At 42.1% G+C, this 20,000-nt stretch overlaps 1 protein-coding gene across 3 annotated transcripts in view; it reads right to left on the bottom strand.

The window, feature by feature from the left end:
- grid1b (glutamate receptor, ionotropic, delta 1b) overlaps positions 1–20,000 on the bottom strand; it is a 669,588-nt gene that overhangs the window by 117,768 nt on the left and 531,820 nt on the right. For all 3 annotated transcript variants that reach the window (XM_031314943.2, XM_035997526.1, XM_035997527.1), the window contains exons 6-7: positions 11,449–11,622; positions 4,846–5,007 (exon numbers count right to left, since the gene is read on the bottom strand). In XM_031314943.2, the coding sequence (XP_031170803.2) occupies positions 4,846–5,007; positions 11,449–11,622 (336 nt within the window). The remainder of the gene's footprint in view (positions 1–4,845; positions 5,008–11,448; positions 11,623–20,000) is intronic.

Genomic DNA, 20,000 nt, shown 5'->3' with positions numbered 1-20,000 from the left:
GCACTGAACAAACAGAATTCCCCATGGAAACCACCAGTCCAAGAAACAACGTGGACCGATATAGATATGGACTTACAGTGGCTTGCATATGTTTACACACCCATGCTGAAGTTGACTAAAAATAGCAATAAAAAACCATCTTTTGGAAATTGATCTTAATGCCTTAATTGAAAAAAAAATGGAAAAATCCAACCTTTAAGGACACCAATTTTCTTTGTGAATGAATAATGTATCGTAAATAAATAAATGTTCTTCCTTAAAATACAGGGGGCATAAGTCAGTACACCCCTATGTTAAATTCCCATAGAGGCAGGCAGACTTTTATTTTGAAATTCCAGTTATTTCATGGATCCAGGATACTATGCATCCTGATAAAGTTCCCTTGGCCCCCACAACATCACATACCCTTCACCATACCCCCACATCATCACATACCCTTCACCATACCCCCACATCATCACATACCCTTCACCATACCCCCACATCATCACATACCCTTCACCATATCCCCATATGGTGAAGGGGAAGAACATTTATTTATTTACGATACTTTATTCATTCACAAAGAAAATTGGTGTCCTTAAAGGTTGGATTTTTCCATTTTTTTTCAATTAAGGCATTAAGATCACTTTCCAAAAGATGTTTTTTTATTGCTATTTTTAGTCAACTTCAGGGTGTGTAAACATATGCAAGCCAATGTAATTAGAATGCATAATTAGTTTATGAATCAATGCTCAGCGTTATTTATCAGAGATAATACACAGCGAGCGATGTACGAAGTCTCGTGTTAATTATCATTATGGCCTGAGTGAACGAGCTGAACTCAGCCTGTGACAGCTGTGCTGTTTCAACTGAAAGGCCACGGATGAAATGTCGCTGCATGACTTCCGTTGGTTCATGTAGGATGTAAAGCAAGACTAAAGACACACACCACTGCAGGCCAGCAAGCTCAGCGTTCGTCTGTCATGTGCAAAAGGTCACAGTCATCGTCACACGGAGGAAAATAATGTTTGATAATGATTGGTTTGGTGAGCAGCTTGCTACAAAGTCAGCTGCTGTGCTTCCAGTCCCGCATCCGTCATCCAGCTATAAAGAAATGCCACGTAGCACTACGTGACTGTTAGTCCAACAGGGCGATGTTTTCTCAACGCAGGTCTGTCAGGATGACTCAGGCTACAATTACACCGCCACGTTTTGGTTTTTAAGCGTTTTGAGTTTTCAGCCAAAAGTGATCTCGGTGCACCAAGTGTTTTTATCTCCAGTAGAAGAACTAATCTCTGTTTAAACTAACACGCCCAAACCTCATATCTCATCATGATTCTGGTAAACTGGACATAAACAGGAGGCAGCGTGGAGACTCCGCCCTGCTGCTGGTAGTTACCACGGTAACGTTAGCAGCTTTAAGTCTCAGAGAACAAGACGTCGTGACCGATAAGACCCAATCAGGAGGAGAAACGTTGGCGTTAGTGTCGGTGTTGCCTATGTTCCCACAGCCCTATGTTCCCACAGCCCTATGTTCCCACATCCCTATGTTCCCACATCCCTATGTTCCCACAGCCGTATGTTCCCACAGCCCTATGTTCTCACAGCCCTATGTTCCCACAAGCCCTATGTTCCCACAGCCCAATGTTCCCACAGCCCTATGTTCCCACAGCAATATATTCCCACAGTCCTATGTTCCCACAGCCCTATGTTCCCACAGCCCTATGTTCCCACAGCCCTATGTTCCCACAGCCCTATGTTCCCACAGCCCTATGTTCCCACAGCCCTATGTTCCCACAGTCCTATTGTCCTACAGCCCTATGTTCCCACAGCCCTATGTTCCCACAGCCCTATGTTCCCACAGTCCTATGTTCCCACAGTCCTATGTTCCCACAGTCCTATTGTCCTACAGCCCTATGTTCCCACAGCCCTATGTTCCCACAGCAATATATTCCCACAGCCCTATGTTCCCACAGTCCTATGTTCCCACAGTCCTATTGTCCTACAGCCCTATGTTCCCACAGCCCTATGTTCCCACAGCCCTGTTCCCACAGCCCTGTTCCCACAGCAATATATTTTTATCAAAGTTTGTATGCGTGTGGAAGCACCAGAGACACAAAATAACACCCCAAATCCCAGAAAAAGTTATTTTATTTCATAATATGGGCACAAACTGTGAAACTGAACTGTTAGCTAACTTAAAGCCAACATGTTTTAGCTGCTGGACTGAACCATTAGCTTCATTTAATTTTGTTTTGGGGAAGAGTAAAATGTAAACTGTCTAAATTCATTATATTTAAGGCTAAATGCAACCTCGGTCCTACAGTACATGTTTTATTTTGTTACGTTCTCTTGGGAAACTTCTTCTAGTTGCATATTGCACTTCTATATTTTGAGTATCAACACACAGTTGCCCTTAAAGGTGGTTGTTACTGATTGCCCTATTCGCTGTCTCCCCATCAGTATGTGCTTTGCATGGTGAGTATGAAGTAGCAGTACTTGTGATGTGATGGGTTGTCTCGACTCGATATACACACACATCCATTCAGTATATACGCAGGAAGGTTGCATCTTGTACAGAATGAGAGTGCTCTGCTCCGTCCATTTTTTCACTCTGTGTTTGCCGTCCTCTCACAAAGTCATTTTCCATCTCATCAGCAAAGTAGTCAGAGCGATGGCAGCGGGTGGAAAAGTTGTTCTAGTTCAGGAAAACAGGAGATTACTCTCCCTATATTAGATGTGGTGATGTACTGCTCTGCAGGAAAACGGGCGGTGTAAAATACAGACTGCGTAAAAGGTCTTTCTGACACAGTGGTCAACTCAGGAAAATGTTCAAAGTTAAATAAAAATCTTTTATAGTCGCAAAGGTGCATTTCAAGAGTATGGTTCAGTCTTAATGGACTAGTGTTTTCATACAACACGGTCTCACGGCAGTTCGTGAAATGGTCACGTTATTTTTAATCTATTGAGTCGTGTACACAGACACGTTCATCTCGTTTTTTTTGTGGTGCTCAGCATGGAATGGGAACACGCCGGGACACCAGGTCCCATTTTGGTAGTTTTGGCCATCTTTCCTATCGATTATAGCGTTTTCGTCAGCCATTGTGGACATTGGGAAACAACTAAAAATGGCTTTACTAACAGTAAACTGTAACCAGCCAATAAATCAGACTTATTAAGGCCGCACGATATGAGGAAAATATGCAATATGCAATAACGTTGTTGAATATTGCGATAACGATATTACTTATAAATAAACTAATATTAAAGTGTACTCAGTTGTACATTTCTGCTGCTTTCAGTATTCTGCTCAAATACAACAAATTGCTTGTTGAATTTAAAAGAAATTAAAGAAAATCATTTACAACATTATTTTTTTGGGGCATTTTCAGCCTTTATTTTGACAGGACAGCTGAAGACATGAAAGGGAAGAGAGAGGAGGGGAATGACATGCAGCAAAGGGCCGCAGGACGTAAGTAAACCGTAAAAGTAAACCCTCTACATATGGGCGCACGCTCTACCAACTGAGCTATCCGGGCACCCTTCCAACATTATTTTATTGAATAAATTCAAAATGTAATTGAATATAAAAGGCAACACTAAATAAAAAATGACATTTTAAAATGAAATTTCTACTGATATGTTATTTCAACAAACACAAAAAATCTCTGGGCGTCTTCCGTGATATATGGCAGCCTTTTGCGATATCGTTTTTGCGCCAGTTGATATCGTGATGATGATAAAAAATACGATATATTGCGCAGCCCTAACACTTATGAAATGAAACATTGCTCTTTCTCTGCTGCAGGTAATATCATTAAAAACCAACACAGGTCTGCATGAGTAAAAGATTTAGCTTATCTCGTCGGTGATCACATTTCTGAGCACATTGAACAGGAGAAAGATCACTAACGAGCTCGTTAGTGATCTCTCTGGTAACAATGTTACCATGAGAGGCGTCAAAGAAACTAAGTGGTGTTGTTTTTTTTAATAAAACAAGAGCTCTTCATGCCCGGAGGGACTCATCAGCGCCGCTGAAACGCAATTTTTTTGCACCAATTAGACCGTGAGAACGGAGACTGCAGGCCGTTGGATGCAATTTAGATCCACATCGGGGTTTAAGATGGATGAGGCTCTCGTTTCATGTTCCAGCCAGCAGCGTTTCATGTTTGATTTCACTCCTGTTAACAAAGACGTTTATTCTTTTATTTAAGGTTGCTATGAATCTAATCATCAGCTTTTAATGATCTCCTCCACATGATATCTGCTCAACCTTCAAAGGTTTTATTAATTATGATATGTGCACATCAGAGTGCTGTTGACTTTTGCTGCCCGCCTGCAGATTTGTCTTGTTTTGTTGCTCGCTGTCTGATATGTTGTATTTTCGTTACTTGTTGTTGTGCATTGTGTGTGTTTGAATGTTGGTCTGTGTATGTCGCGTTTACGTGCCGACTCTATCAAGTCATTTATTGTATCTTATTTTTTTAGGTTGCCATTTTAAAACTGGCCAGGGACAACCATAGCCAGTTAAAGAAATGGACCAACAGATCCCGTTGCTCTGGACGGAGACCAGTGAAGTCTATAAGAAGTCACTTTTCCGGTGATGCTTAGTTATTCGCTGTCAAAGTGACGTCAAAATGAATGGCAGTCAATGGGATGCTAACGGGAGGTGATGGCTTGGTAGCATCAAAATGGCGCTATAGGAGGTACGCTTTGCGGAGGCTGGCGTACCGCCTTGGTGTTTCCAAATGTTAAAGTTTTAGGGGCCGCAGTAGTGCGGACGGGTGGCGAAAAACGTAGAAAAAGATATTTGTTTCTAAACCCAAATGTAGTAGTGTAGATGTAGTCTGTGTTGGTGTGCACCTTCTGGATGGTCTCTAGCATGGACCAGCCTCCGTTCCACGGCTTGGTGGACTTCCTGATGCAGTTGAGGCTGGCCATACTGTGCCACTTCCTGTCCTCCAACTTCCTGTAGAAGGCGTTGGCCAGCATCAGCACACTGTCGTACAGGTAGAGGTTAGACACCTGGAGGGAGGGCAGGCAGGGAGGGAGGGTGGTGGGGGAGGGGACACAGAGGAGAGAGAGGAGGCAAGTTTAAAAAAAATAAAAAGTTAAGTTAAAAATAAAAATTGTCTTTTACTTTGCACCGGCCACGTGTGACACAGCTGGGCACGGCACCCTCACACTGCTCACACACACACACACACACACACACACACACACACACACACACACACACACACACACACACACACACGCACACACACACAGGATGCTGTTGAGATGACAGTCAGCTAGTAGCCAGCCTGTCCACATGTGATCATGTAGTCTCTCACCCTGGGCTGCAAAGGGAAGATGAAACACACTGTGACAAATAACGCAAACACACACACACACACACACACACACACACACACACACACACACACACACACACACACACACACATGCCAAAGCAGGGAGCAGAGACCAAATGCAGGGTGACAAATGAGCATCACTTTGTCCAGATGAGTACAGCTGACTGGCATGAAGTACACACAGCACGCTGCCTGAGGCCATGAGAGACACACACACACACACACACACACACACACACACACACACACACACACACACACACACACACACACACACACACAGATAAAGCATTTTTTCCCTGTCCTCTTTTGGCATCAAAAGGAGAATCATTCATCTGACAGAGAAAGAGACGGGAGAGAAGAAAAGAAAAGAAAATTGAAGCAATCTGCGGTACCTTTGTATTTCTGAAATTTACAATCTGGGGCCAAGATGTAAAAACCCAAAACTGGAATCTGCTGTCACTCCTAAACTGGCTGGCAGCAGAGAACCACAGAAGACACAACCCGGCCTCACGGCAGTTCGTGAAATGGTCACGTTATTTTGATCTATTGATTCGTGTACAGGGACACGATTTTCTTGTTTATTTCGTGGTGGTCACCACGAAATGGGAACGTGACCATTTCACGAACTTCCATGAGACTGGGCTGCAGCCACAGCCTGCTCTGGGGGACGCAACAACTATTCATTTAAAATTCGTCCTCACCACCACGAAAAAAACGACATGAACGTGTCCGTGTACAGGGCTCGACATTAAATTTTTGAGGCACTTGTCCTTTGGACAAGTACATTTACGTTTCACTTGTCTATGCACAAAACTCACTTGTCCGGGTAAAGATTTATCATTTTATAATTTTTGTGCGTTTTGCTAATGCAGAATTTGAACAAACCGTTGAAAGCATCCAAACTATTAACATTAATAAAATTCAGTAGAAACAAATGTGTCCCAACAATAGATTTCCCCTTCAACAAGAAAGAAGGATCTCTAGACTCATAATACAAAGTAATACGTTGCACGGTGCAAGTGGTGACTTGAACTTATATCTAAAATAATTTTGTAGACATAACAACGGATTTTGCCACTAAATGTTGGTGTTAACGTTTTTTCTTTCTTTCTACAATTTCACTTTCTACCCGACAGAAGCTGATTTACCAAGGGATCCTTTAAAAGGTGTAGCTACTTTACAGTTGATTATTACCTGATATTTAATCCGGCGAGTCGCAGAGCTGAGGTTTTACAATAACTGACTGACAAACGAGCAGTGGAGCAGAAACGTTACGGGGCAGAGAGCCAGCCGCTAAATGAGTCAAATTAACTTCATGCTTCATCCACACAAAGCACACTGCTATCACCACGAGTGACCGCTTTATTCGGCTCGTTTTCTGTGAACGATGTGGCGACGGGGTAACGTTAAAGCGGAGTTAGCAAGCTAATGTTAGCTAACTAACACCGGCTGGCTGGCTTGCTGGTTCCGCCGTGCTTTTATGCTGCATCGCTTACAGAGAATGAGCTGAACAGCTAGCGGTCCGTCCAACGTTAGCGGTCCGTCCAACGTTAGCGGTCTGTCCAACGTTAGCGGTCCGTCCAACGTTAGCGGTCTGTCCAACGTTAGCGGTCTGTCCAACGTTAGCGGTCTGTCCAACGTTAGCGGTCTGCTGACCCACTGCCGCTGGGTCTAACGTATAGCAGTCCGCTGCCCCGGATTGTGGGGAAAAAAATGTATTTGTTTCAAATCGGTAACATAGACGTAATAACGTGAAGTAACATGGCATTTTATTTTGTTTTATTTGAGTTTTAACTTGTCCAGTGGGGCAAGTAAATTTCTCTTCCGCTTGCCCTACAAAAAAATCCACTTGTCCCGGACAAGCCTTAATGTCGAGCCCTGCGTGTACACGAATCAATAGATTAAATAACGTCACCATTTCACAAACTGCCGTGAGGCTGGGCTGGAAGATACAGATGAGGCCTGAAATCCCTCATGTTTATCTAATATATATTGTTCGAGAGACACGGAAGAGTCAGTTTGTGCAGACGGGCCCATGGCCAAAAAACATCATGTTCTCCTAATATAGCTTGGTTTTCAAGATAAGTCAGATTTAATCGAAACAAAGCTAACGCATGTTTTTTTACAGTGTGTTCAGGGGACAGGCAGCTAGCAGATAGTGAGGAGATATTTGCTGTATGTGACAAAAAATGTTGTAGCCTAAAAAATGCGTGACATCGCATAGAGCACCTTTAATTAGCCAGCAGCTAGCAGCATAATACCGACAAAGCATCACAGTAAATTTCAGCCTGCATGCACGTTTAAAAAAAATATATAACTCGAATAATTGCCTCCCAAAATCGAATACTTACCCATTGAACGAATATTCCAATATTTGGATCAAGCCCATTTTTAGACATTATCAACATGTTTTTAGATATGAAAAAAACTTTGCTACGCTGTGTTCACACGCTCCAACAAGTCCGCCAATGCTGGAAAACTTTGAAAAAAATCTTGTTTTGCACAGCTACATGTAAAGTAGAATATTAGTGGAGTATTCAATTTAATAAAGGGATGCAGCGAATCCAGGATTGGGCTGAATATTGGGCTTTTTGACGGGGTTGGGTTTCTGCAGAACCTTAGAATTTTTTCCCACTGAACCGAACCATACGCTGCACTAGGCGCGCTACGCTGGTCGCCGTAATGACGGCGCCGTTGGTTACGGGAAGGTGTTTACGTAGGTGGAGCGTTCAATGCAGCAGGCTGTGAGAAAGTGAAAATGGAACTGGTGAGCAGAAAAAGTGTAGTTTGGCAGTACTTTCAGTCAAAAGAAGGCCATTCAAGTCCAGCTACATGTTCAATTTACAATGCTGATTAGTCTGGTGGTGGCGAGGACCCTAAACTATACACAACATCACCGCTGTTACAACATCTGGTACGAACTGGACTGAGGATGGGAGGAGGATTCAGCAGAATCTTAACCACTGGATTCAGTATTCGGCCGAACCCCAAAAATCTGGATTCAGTGCATCCCTAGTAATATATGTCATAGATTTTTCCCGCTGACTGAGCCTCAACATATTGACATCGTCCATCACTCCGCTCTGATAAATCTGGATTCGGTGCATCCCTAATTTAATTAGCCATGGAAACAGCTTAGTTGGACTACTGTTATTTCCAGAATATGGGCCTAAAACTAAATATTATTGGTATGTAAATGTAGTCACTGAGTCTTCTATCAGTTTGCAGAGCATCTGAGATTTTGTGTGTCCTCGCTTAACATTCAGCTGGTATTTGAACAATGAGATTGCTCTGTGACAGCCTCCGAGCACTCGGTACACCGTGTGTATACAGTACGTGTGTGTGGGCGGGGGAATTCATGAATGTGCTCATGAATTTACAGACGTGTATCAGTGACTTGTTGGATGAGTCAAATGCAGATTCTATAGACGGCGTCTGACAGGACGTTTACAGGATTAGAAGAAGTATTAACCCTTGTGTTGTCTTCTGGTCGACCATGCACTTGTTGTCCTTCTGGGTCAAAATTAAAACTTTTTTTTTACTATTTCTTTTTATATTTTTGACACATTTTCTGACGTTTTTGTCACTTTTTTTGTCACTTTATTCAATGTTTTTTCACGTTTTCGATGCTATTTTTCACTAACACCAACTTATTACCAATAGTTGTACACAAATTTTTGGAATTCATGGTCTTTAAATCTCATTTATAGGAGATTATACCTAATTTTGAAATGATGAACGATTTTGACTAATAGAGGAACGGAAGAAATGAAAGTTTAGAGGAATATTTCCCTGAAATTAGAACTCCTTGATCTCTTGATTTAATAAGTTCTACCCTCTAATTATTCAATGTGTCCCTTCAAATTAATAATTGGTGCCTTTGAACAACTAAATTGGTCTTAAAATGCTTGGCCATCAGCCGTGTGCTTGGCCTTCAGCCATGTGCTTGGCCATCAGCTGTGTGCTTGGCCATCAGCCGTGTGCTTGGCCATCCGCCGTGTGCTTGGCCATCCGCCGTGTGCTTGGCCATCAGCTGTGTGCTTGGCCATCAGCTGTGTGCTTTGCCATCAGCTGTGTGCTTGGCCATCCGCCATGTGCTTGGCCATCAGCCATGTGCTTGGCCATCAGCCGTGTGCTTGGCCATCCGCCATGTGCTTGGCCATCAGCTGTGTGCTTTGCCATCAGCTGTGTGCTTGGCCTTCAGCCATGTGCTTGGCCATCCGCCGTGTGCTTGGCCATCAGCTGTGTGCTTGGCCATCAGCTGTGTGCTTGGCCATCAGCCGAGTGCTTGGCCATCAGCTGTGTGCTTGGTCATCAGCTGTGTACTTGGCCATCAAAAGGTATTTCAGATTGGACGTGCTGTGATGATAGCTCAGTTCACAATGACAAAACACACAGACAATGTGTGAATCTTCATGTTTTGGCTGTTAAACATAATTTGGAGTCATCTTCCTCATATTTTTTGGTGAAGGACGTTTGGTGTCCTTCACAAGAGAGACTGAAAGGGACACATCAAATGATTTTAGAAAGGGATTTAGTGATTCAAGGACATGTTAAAAGGCTGACATTTCTGAACAGATTAAGTATACTGACTAACAAATTAAAGTTTGAGAACACAAATGCATAACTAAAGGTAATTATTCATCAAAACTTGTCTCCCCTAAATATTGGACTCTGTGAACTTGGTCTATGGTCATTTCCTAACAGTTGTTTGTGGTGCCAGCACGTCATTTTAACACCTTACATGCCAACACTACGTACTGCGGTGTTAAGAGTAGGGCTGTACCGAATACCATTATTTAAGCTACGAATCTTCGGTAATGGTAAGGGGGTAAGTGAGCATCCGGAAAGCGTACCTCCTATGGGGAGATTCTGATGCTAACAAGCCATCACCTCCCGTTAGCATCCCATTGACTGCCATTCATTTTGATGTCACTTTGACAGAGAATAACTTTACATCTGAAGAGTTTAAAGACTCTATTTGTTCATTGTTTATTTCTAAAGAAACACGACAATGTATAAAAGGCTCCATTACCTTGTACCTCACGTTATGGCTCCGTAGCAGACGTTTTTATAAAAATAGGCTAACGATTGGGTCATAACCACGAGACTTACTGTCTCATAGTAGAGGAATTACCGTATAGTACAGGAGAAGCTCTCAGGCAGTTTGGACTTCCATTAGCTGTTTAAGTTTAATTACTAATGTTAAATGTTAATCATTTTAGTGATCAATAATTAGCCTGTGTCTATGTTATCTCCTTACATATACCTACGCTCTCCGTCTCTGCTAGATTGGGAATGATTGAGATTTCTCTTGGCACAGCTACCAGAAGACTTCCAACTTTCAGACAGGTTGCTCACGTCACATCTACGTCTTCAAGCTCAGTTGGAGGCTGCTCAGTAACGCTCAGCCATCACCGGGAAAGAGACTTCACTGGTCTCCGTAGAAATATATGGCATCGCTGTGTCCATTATTTTACTGTCTATGGATATTTCCCGTTTACAGTAATGTTACGGGACCCGCACGCTACGACACGGACAGACAAGTCTGATCTCCGGTTACATCACAACCTTATTAATAAAGTAATGATAAAGTCGGTGTTTCAAGCCCCCAACGTCTCCTCCCAGGCAGCGCTGCCTGGAAGGCACTAGGATTAGGCAATGGTTATGGTTATGGTTAGGGTTAAGGTTAAGGTTAGTGTTAGGTGCCTTGAAGTCAACGGTCACAATGCTGCCTTGAAGGAGACGTTGGGGGCTTAAAACACCATTGAGCATTTTTAAACCCTTTATAAAATTTTTCCGAGGTTTTCCTGCCTCGGGACTACACGTGAAAATTAGCATTTATGCTATAACCTGGCTCTGTACAGAAATGTTAGATTGTTCATTAATGTGCACTGTCCTGAATAAATAAATAAATAAAATAGCCTTATTATAAATTATTATGTAAAAAATTTGTCTCAAAAATCAAATTTAATTGAGGTGAGAAATCCCCCCACCCCAACCTTTTTTTTTTGGGGGGGGGGGGGGGACATAATTTGAATATGACAGGAAGTGCCTCCTCCTGGGCGTCAGCTGAAACAAACAGAGATGACGGTCAGTCTCTTACCTCCAGGTTCTGCAGGTAGCCTTCCTGAGGGTCGCACAGCAGAGACGAGATCCGGTGGTTGTGTCTCATACAGCGCGTGCTGCTGTCCCTCCACAGGGGGAAGATCTGCCGGATCACCGTCATGCGCCCCAGTGCACTGTGGGTAAGCTCCAGGATCTCTGTGTCGCTGATTTCCTGCAGTGACAAAGTGAAGGAACCCGTTATTGACCTCAAGCAGGATTTATGCTTTTAGAGTCTTCAAGGACAGAAAGTGGATCACGGAAGGCTTGTATCATGTGGACGCGCCGACAGTTTTATTGTCATTACTTAGAATTCCTCATGGGGGCGACAAACGACTATAGACTACGCACTATTAAGAGCATCCTGCAGTATGGAGGCGCAGTGTGGTTTGGGGGCCTCTCAGTTCATCTGAAGGCCAGGATTCTATGGCTCCTGAGGATTTGTTCCAAATTGGTGGGACGTTCAGTGGAGAACGCGTTCACTGAAAGCCACGTATTGCACAGCGTCAGACTGGCTGACAAAATCTCTCAGGACTCCTCCCATGTGTTGTTGTACCAACTCCTGCCCTCTGGGAGGCGCTATAGGGCCCCAGACTGAGTACCAACTCCTGCCCTCTGGGAGGCGCTATAGGGTCCCAGACTGAGTACCAACTCCTGCCCTCCAGGAGGCGCTATAGGGTCCCAGACTGAGTACCAACTCCTGCCCTCTGGGAGGCGCTATAGGGTCCCAGACTGAGTACCAACTCCTGCCCTCTGGGAGGCGCTATAGGGTCCCAGACTGAGTACCAACTCCTGCCCTCTGGGAGGCGCTATAGGGTCCCAGACTACAGGAAGAACAAATATAAAAACTCATTTGTTCCTCTGTCAATATCTCTGCTGAATCCACACAGGAGGGCAAAGAAGTGATAGTTCCCCCCTATTTTTACTTTTATCTATTTTTATTTTTATCTATATGTTTATGGCTATTTAAGACCACTCTTGCAGGGCAGGGCCCCCCTCATATTAATTAAGTAACTATTTATGTTTTATTGATGCTTCTATGTTTTTTAGCTCTTGTTTTTATGGTTGTTGTGTTATGATTGTTGGAGCTTGTATTACAAGACAAATTTCCGTGTACACGGACAATAAAGTGCTATCTATCTATCTATAGCTTTAAGCAATTATTTAATAAATGAGAAACTTTGAACATAATACCCAGTTACAGAGAGTCAGAGGGTGGGACATTAAGTCAGACTCAGTGGTGAGTGAAACCGAAGCAGAGGGACGGACACAGAGCTGTAGCCGAGCCAAATTAGACCACTTAACTCGTTAACTGGTCCTCAGATCTCTGCAGGGTAAATCCAGACAGCTAGCTAGACTATCTGTCCAATCTGAGTTTTCTGTTGTACGACTAAAACTACTTTTGAACGTACACATGAAATATGATTCCTGAGATTTGAGAAGACTTGACTCATGTTTCTAGTGTCTTGAGATCATAAACTGCTCAACAGATATATGTCTTTGCAAAATAGTTCTGAATGACCCAAAGACACCATAGGCGTAACAATAGGCGATGCGAGACTAGTGTGATACCAATTTCCCTGAAGAAAAGGCTGTTTGTAGCAGACGAGGTGTGTAAATGAGTGTGCATTTCATCCTGAGTAACGTCAATGCAGCAACCTGATGAAGAAAATACTGTTCATTACCTCCACCGAGTTAATTAAGGGACACCAGTTTTCACACAGAAACAAATGACAGATTGGAGGATTCATAGAAGCCATTAAAAAGCGTCCTTTATTGATGCATGTTTTTAATTGCTTTGACGCTGAGAAACCCAATTATTTTCTGCGAGGTGTAATTATGAATACCCTCAATCTAACTTTCAATACATAACAAATAAACTTTGAATAATACTAAGTTTATTATGCTTTATAACAGAAAATAATAACAGAGCACGACTTAAAGAAGAGTGGGAACACTTTACTTGAAGGTATCGACATAAGAGTGACATGACACTGTCATGAACATGTCATAAACATTATAAACAAGTCATTAACAACTTATGTCATTAAGGGTCATTCGGTTGTTGCCATGACAAGTTGACATTGTTTGGGTTGTATTGTGTAATGGCAAAAATTACCTTTAAACATGATTTGAATTCTATTCTTCTACATTTTGTGTTTAACCTAAAAGATTCCTATGTGGAACAGCTGAAATCGTAAAACTTGGAGACACTTGAAGCTATTTTCTTTTAGCCTTCTGTTTTAGACTTTAGCAGATAAGGTTTGACCATAAACAAAGTCTGGGAATGTAATGTGTACGCTGAACAGATAAGGTATATTAATTTCTCCTTGGATAGTTGAGACTGGATGTCTAAACCTTGGGGTAGAAAGTGGTACAGAGGGGAAGAAGCGAAGTGGCTCCTGAATGTCTGACTATGTTTGACTGTAAGAAATGTTGAGTCATGTGACTGAAGATGCATATAAACTGTGTGCTTTTTCTCATTCGTTGAATACACTTTCCCACTGTACTGTTGTACTTGTGAAACCGTGTTCCTATATTTGCAAATATAAATAAATACTCAAAGACCAAACTTTGGTTTAATTCTCAAATAGTCCTTATTTGTTTCATCTTGTCCTTTATTGAAAAACACCCTGCTGCAAACAAGAAAAGTTTCCACCACAATTGCTTATGACAACTTGACATTAATCAAAGTGACATTACCAGAAGTTGTCTTGGTCATGACAACTTGACATTAATTAAAGTGACATTACCAGAAGTTGTCTTGGTCATGACTTGACATTAATCAAAGTGACATTACCAGAAGTTGTCTTGGTCATGACAACTTGACATTAATCAAAGTGGCATTACCAGAAGTTGTCTTGGTCATGACAACTTGACATTAATCAAAGTGACATTACCAGAAGTTGTCTTGGTCATGACAACTTGACATTAATCAAAGTGACATTACCAGAAGTTGTCTTGGTCATGACTTGACATTAATCAAAGTGACATTACCAGAAGTTGTCTTGGTCATGACAACTTGACATTAATCAAAGTGGCATTACCAGAAGTTGTCTTGGTCATGACTTGACATTAATCAAAGTGACATTACCAGAAGTTGTCTTGGTCATGACAACTTGACATTAATCAAAGTGACATTACCAGAAGTTGTCTTGGTCATGACAACTTGACATTAATTAAAGTGACATTACCAGAAGTTGTCTTGGTCATGACAACTTGACATTAATCAAAGTGACATTACCAGAAGTTGTCTTGGTCATGACAACTTGACATTAATCAAAGTGACATTACCAGAAGTTGTCTTGGTCATGACAACTTGACATTAATCAAAGTGACATTACCAGAAGTTGTCTTGGTCATGACAACTTGACATTAATTAAAGTGACATTACCAGAAGTTGTCTTGGTCATGACTTGACATTAATCAAAGTGACATTACCAGAAGTTGTCTTGGTCATGACTTGACATTAATCAAAGTGACATTACCAGAAGTTGTCTTGGTCATGACAACTTGACATTAATTAAAGTGACATTACCAGAAGTTGTCTTGGTCATGACAACTTGACATTAATTAAAGTGACATTACCAGAAGTTGTCTTGGTCATGACTTGACATTAATCAAAGTGACATTACCAGAAGTTGTCTTGGTCATGACAACTTGACATTAAATTAGTTTGGGATGTCGTTGTGATGACAACTTCACATTAAATTTCTTTGGAGTGTCCTTATTAAGTCAACTTGACATTAAACAGGATGACATTATGTCAAGTTGTCATGACCAAGACAACTTCTGGTAATGTCACTTTGATTAATGTCAAGTTGTCATAATCAAGACAACCCAAACAATGTCAACTTGTCATGACAAAAACCGAATGACACTTAATGACAGAAGTCATAAACGTTTACGACACGGTTATAATGTTTATGACACGTTCATGACATTGTCATGTCATAATTATGACAGTGTCATGTCACGATTATGTCGATACCTTCAAGTGTTACCAAAGAGTCTTCGCCTGATGACTCGGTTTGTTTTCTTCTGGCATTAATAGTCAACGTTGGTTGCATTTCTGCATTTACGTTCACGCTATCCAATGAAAAGTGAGCCTGGGATTGTATTGATGCACGTTTTTAACTGCTTTGACGCTGAGAAACCCAATTATTTTATGCGAGGTGTAATTATGAATAACCTCAATATAACTTTCAATGCATACCAAATAAACTATGAATAATGCTAAGTTTATTATGCTTTATAACACAGAAAATAGCAATAACAGAGCACGACTTAAGAAAAGTCTTAGACTGATGACTCGGTTTGTTTTCTTCTGGCATTAATAGTCAACGTTGGTTGCATTTCTGCATTTAGGTTCCTGCTATCCAATTAAAAGTGAGCCTGGGATTGTAAACAAAAGTCACAAGGATTTGCGGCTCATTTGTTCAAGAGTTTGGAAGACGAGTCTTTCTGTCAGGTTTAAAGGGTTTAAAGTCAAAACAAGTTTGTATCTCAGGTCGTGTAATTGCAGCCGAGACATTAACGGTCCGTCTGCTGCGCTTGCTGAGACATATTTTACTTTCTCTCGTGTTCATTCCACTCAAGAAGGAAGACGTGTGAGCATCAGTTCACTTAGTTTCTTCCCCCAAGCAGTCACTCTGTTGAACATTCAGAAATAGCCCCCATCCTCACACTGAACAAAGTCAACCACCACTGTTCTGCTCATCTCCTCATGTCTATTTCAATTCTAAAATTACAATATTGTTAGTACTACCATTGCACTGATCTGCCTTGCACTGTACTCCTAAAATCTCAGTCTATAGGCCGATATTGCACTATTCCTTCCCTCTCTTTTGGATATTTTTTGTAAAATTGTAAATTCTATTGTATTGTTATACTGTACACAATTTTTTTTATATTCTTACCGTCATTTATGTTAATATGTTAGGTGTTGTACTTTGAGAGCAAAGATTACCGGAATCAAATTCCTTGTTTGTCTACACAAACCTGGCCAATAAAGCTGATTCTGATTCTGATTCTGATCATTAGGGATGCACCGAATCCAGATTTTTGGGGTTCGGCAAGAATACCGAATCCACTGGTTAGGATTCTGCCGAATCCGAAACTGAATACTGAATCCTCCTCCCATCCTCAGTCCATTAACACAGTCAACACATTAATGTATGTAATGTACCTGAAGTTGCTGCATTGTGCTGCAGTTAACATTAGAATAAGATTGTGGTTTCGATTAAAATCATTACTTGACTTCCTAACGTGTTGTAGCTCTGTTTGTTCGAACGGGACATGTACCCCGGTCTCCTGGGTGAAAGTCCTGTGTTGTCCTGTTTGTCACGATGTGATTGGCCTGGCCAGAGTTTGGTTTTTCCAGCTCTTAAGCCAACAGAAAGTTGCTAGACTAACCCTGGCTGCAAATGACATTTGCTGCCGCTATGGTTCATCTAGATTTCTAGGCTAACTCGCTACCGTAGTCGCTCTTAATGCTACGTCATCTTCAAACCCCGCGTAGCTGCTGCTCTCTCCGGTGCACTCTACACGCACGCTGAAGGGCGCTTTTTTCATCGTATCTGACGCTGACAGCCACTGCCCAAACGTCTGTATTTTACGAGTTCGGAGTGAGAAACGGGTTGTAAAGCCGGAGATCCTCCTTCCTCTCTCTGTGTGTTGCTGTTCTCAAACTCCGTTTGTTTCGGGAAACAACAACCTTCGAGCTAGCGAGCTACACGCTGAAAATGTCAAGTTATGAAGACAGTTTGGACGGTGCAACAAGACAGACCTGCTCGGTTCTTTCAGGGAATGATTGTAAAGATTTACAAAGAATATGTTTAGGGCATTTCCTCTCTAACTGGGACCAATGAGCCAATGAGGTTTAACGATGTATCAGCTGATTTAAATAGCTCACGTTACTGTATTGTGTCAACAGTTAACTTCATTTAATATTGTATGTGGCGCAGTGGTGTAGTCTAGTTTTTTTGATCTTATATGAGGCTCCTTTTTCAACTACAAGGTCAATATTGTGTTTCACTAACGACAAAACAACGAATAATCTATTTATAATCATTCATTTATATGGAGCTAAGCTTCAGGAGCTTTCCATCTTTACTCTCCTTCCTCGACTATTTTTGACTGGCTCGATAGACGGCGACCGGAAGAACAACAGCTACAGTTGTTTTTTACAATTTTCATCACGTAAGATGAAAACAGTAAAGATAGGCGGTTCTCAATTCATCTTAGAGTGTTTTTTTCACAAAAGCACAGCCTCGGGGTTAGCAAACAGCTGTGACGAAGAACGAGAAAATCAATATTCAAACTACTTTCTGGCGGTCCTCGAACACAAATTGGAGGCAGAAGAGGAGCTGAAATGGATGTGATATTACAGGAGGGCGGTAATGACCTGCATACAGGCACAGAGAGGCAGACTGGGGGTGAGCTGAGGATAATGGGAAGAACTGGAAGGATCAGATAAGAGGTATGGACGGCAATTATTTCCCAAGAAACAGGTAATGGCATTCCTGACTTAGATGGGACACTGTGTGCAGTTTACTGCAGCTTATTCAGAAGCAATGAGGCTTCAGATAATAGAAAAACACGGCATGTTGAAGAGTTTATCATAAACACACTGTTAGACATCATTACCCAACTGCTGTCAGACACTAAAAGTCTATCGCATGCTTGTGGCTCATTCTGTTGGACAAGATGGATTTAAGATGGAGAAACAACATTGCTATTCAAAGATCGTCACGGCTAGCGGGATACAAAATGTAAAAGTTGTCCAAATGAGAGAGAGAGCGAGAGTTTACTAAAGCAAAAAGGTTTATCTTCTTTATAGTTTAGGCCTCGCTCTGCTCTACACAGTCAGACTTGGCTTAGTCTGGATTCACATTTCCCAACACATTCTCACTCCCATCTCGTAAAACACGGACGCTTGGTCAGGTGCCTTTGTCGTTGTTATTGAGGCTAAAAGTCTCCTTTAGCGTCATATAACGCGATTTAACTAAACGCGCTTGGTCGGGACTATTGGCGTCCCTTTTGAGCAAGGGGGTAAGCTTCTCCTCGGACCGCGAACCTCCTATGGCGCCATTCTGATGCTAACAAGCCATCACCTCCCATTAGCATCCCATTGACTGCCATTCATTTTGACGTCACTTTGACAGAGAATAACTTTACATCTGAAGAGTTTAAAGACTCTATTTGTCCGTTGTTTATTTCTAAAGAAACACGACAATGTATAAAAGGCTCCATTACCTTGTACCTCACGTTATGGCTCCGTAGCAGACGTTTTTATAAAAATAGGCTAACGATTGGGTCATAACCACGAGACTTACTGTCTCATAGTAGAGGAATTACCGTATAGTACAGGAGAAGCTCTCAGGCAGTTTGGACTTCCATTAGCTGTTTAAGTTTAATTACTAATGTTAACTATCATTTTAGTGATCAATAATTAGCCTGTGTCTATGTTATCTCCTTACATATACCTACGCTCTCCGTCTCTGCTAGATTGGGAATGATTGAGATTTCTCTTGGCACAGCTACCAGAAGACTTCCAACTTTCAGACAGGTTGCTCACGTCACATCTACGTCTTCAAGCTCAGTTGGAGGCTGCTCAGTAACGCTCAGCCATCACCGGGAAAGAGACTTCACTGGTCTCCGTCCAGAGACACGGGATCTGCTGGTCCATTCTTATACACAGTCTATGCTTTTGACGCAGTTATGTTTAGGAAAAGGTCGTGGGTGGGCTTACGTTTCCGTGACACGCGGCAATAACGGGACGGTTAGAGACACACGCAGGACGCGATCCCCAGTCTCCTGGGTGAAAGTCCTGTGTTTGGCTCATCCGCCACCCTGACCGACCTCCCTACGTGGAATTTCGTCCTTACATACTACTCTCTAAACCCCGTGTAACTGCTGCTCTCCCCAGTACGTTCTACAAACATGCTGAAGGGCGCTTTTTTCGTCGCTTCAGACGCTGACAGCCACTGTCTAAACGTCCATATTTTACAAGTTCGGAGTGAGAACAGGTTGCATTTCCAGGATAAAGCCGGCTTTGCCGCTCACCTTCTGCTCTCTTTGTGTTGCCGTTTTCTTTGGGAAAACATAACCTCTTTGGCAGAGGTAATTATCTGTCATGGAGGTTATGTTTTCGGTTCAGTTTGTTGGTTCGTCTTTGTTGGATTTTTCTGACTAGTAGTTAAACAAAATGCTGCATTTTGCATCCAAAAAAAATCTATAAAGTTAGTATATTCAGTACCACTAGTTTGGGCAGATGTAGAGACAATTACAGACCTAGTCTGAATTCAAATAAACTGAAATAGTACGAGACTATGCACAGGGAAACTAGCTATATTGAACGTCCAGCGGCAGTTCTAACCGCTATTGGCCAACAACACGGTCGCATCAGCTGATATGCATCAGCTGATCTGCATCAGCTGGCCCCTCGCTCCTAAATGGCTACACTCAAACAGGACGCCCTACTTAAAGCTGCTTTAGTTTGTTCCTAACTGCTTTCTGCTCGCATCTATGCAACCCACCTCCTCCCCAGCT

This window comes from Sander lucioperca, chromosome 22 (assembly GCF_008315115.2).
Source record: "Sander lucioperca isolate FBNREF2018 chromosome 22, SLUC_FBN_1.2, whole genome shotgun sequence".
Classification (NCBI taxonomy): domain Eukaryota; kingdom Metazoa; phylum Chordata; class Actinopteri; order Perciformes; family Percidae; genus Sander; species Sander lucioperca.
Note: the sequence above shows the minus strand (reverse complement) of the source record. Positions and strands in the feature narration are given on the sequence as shown.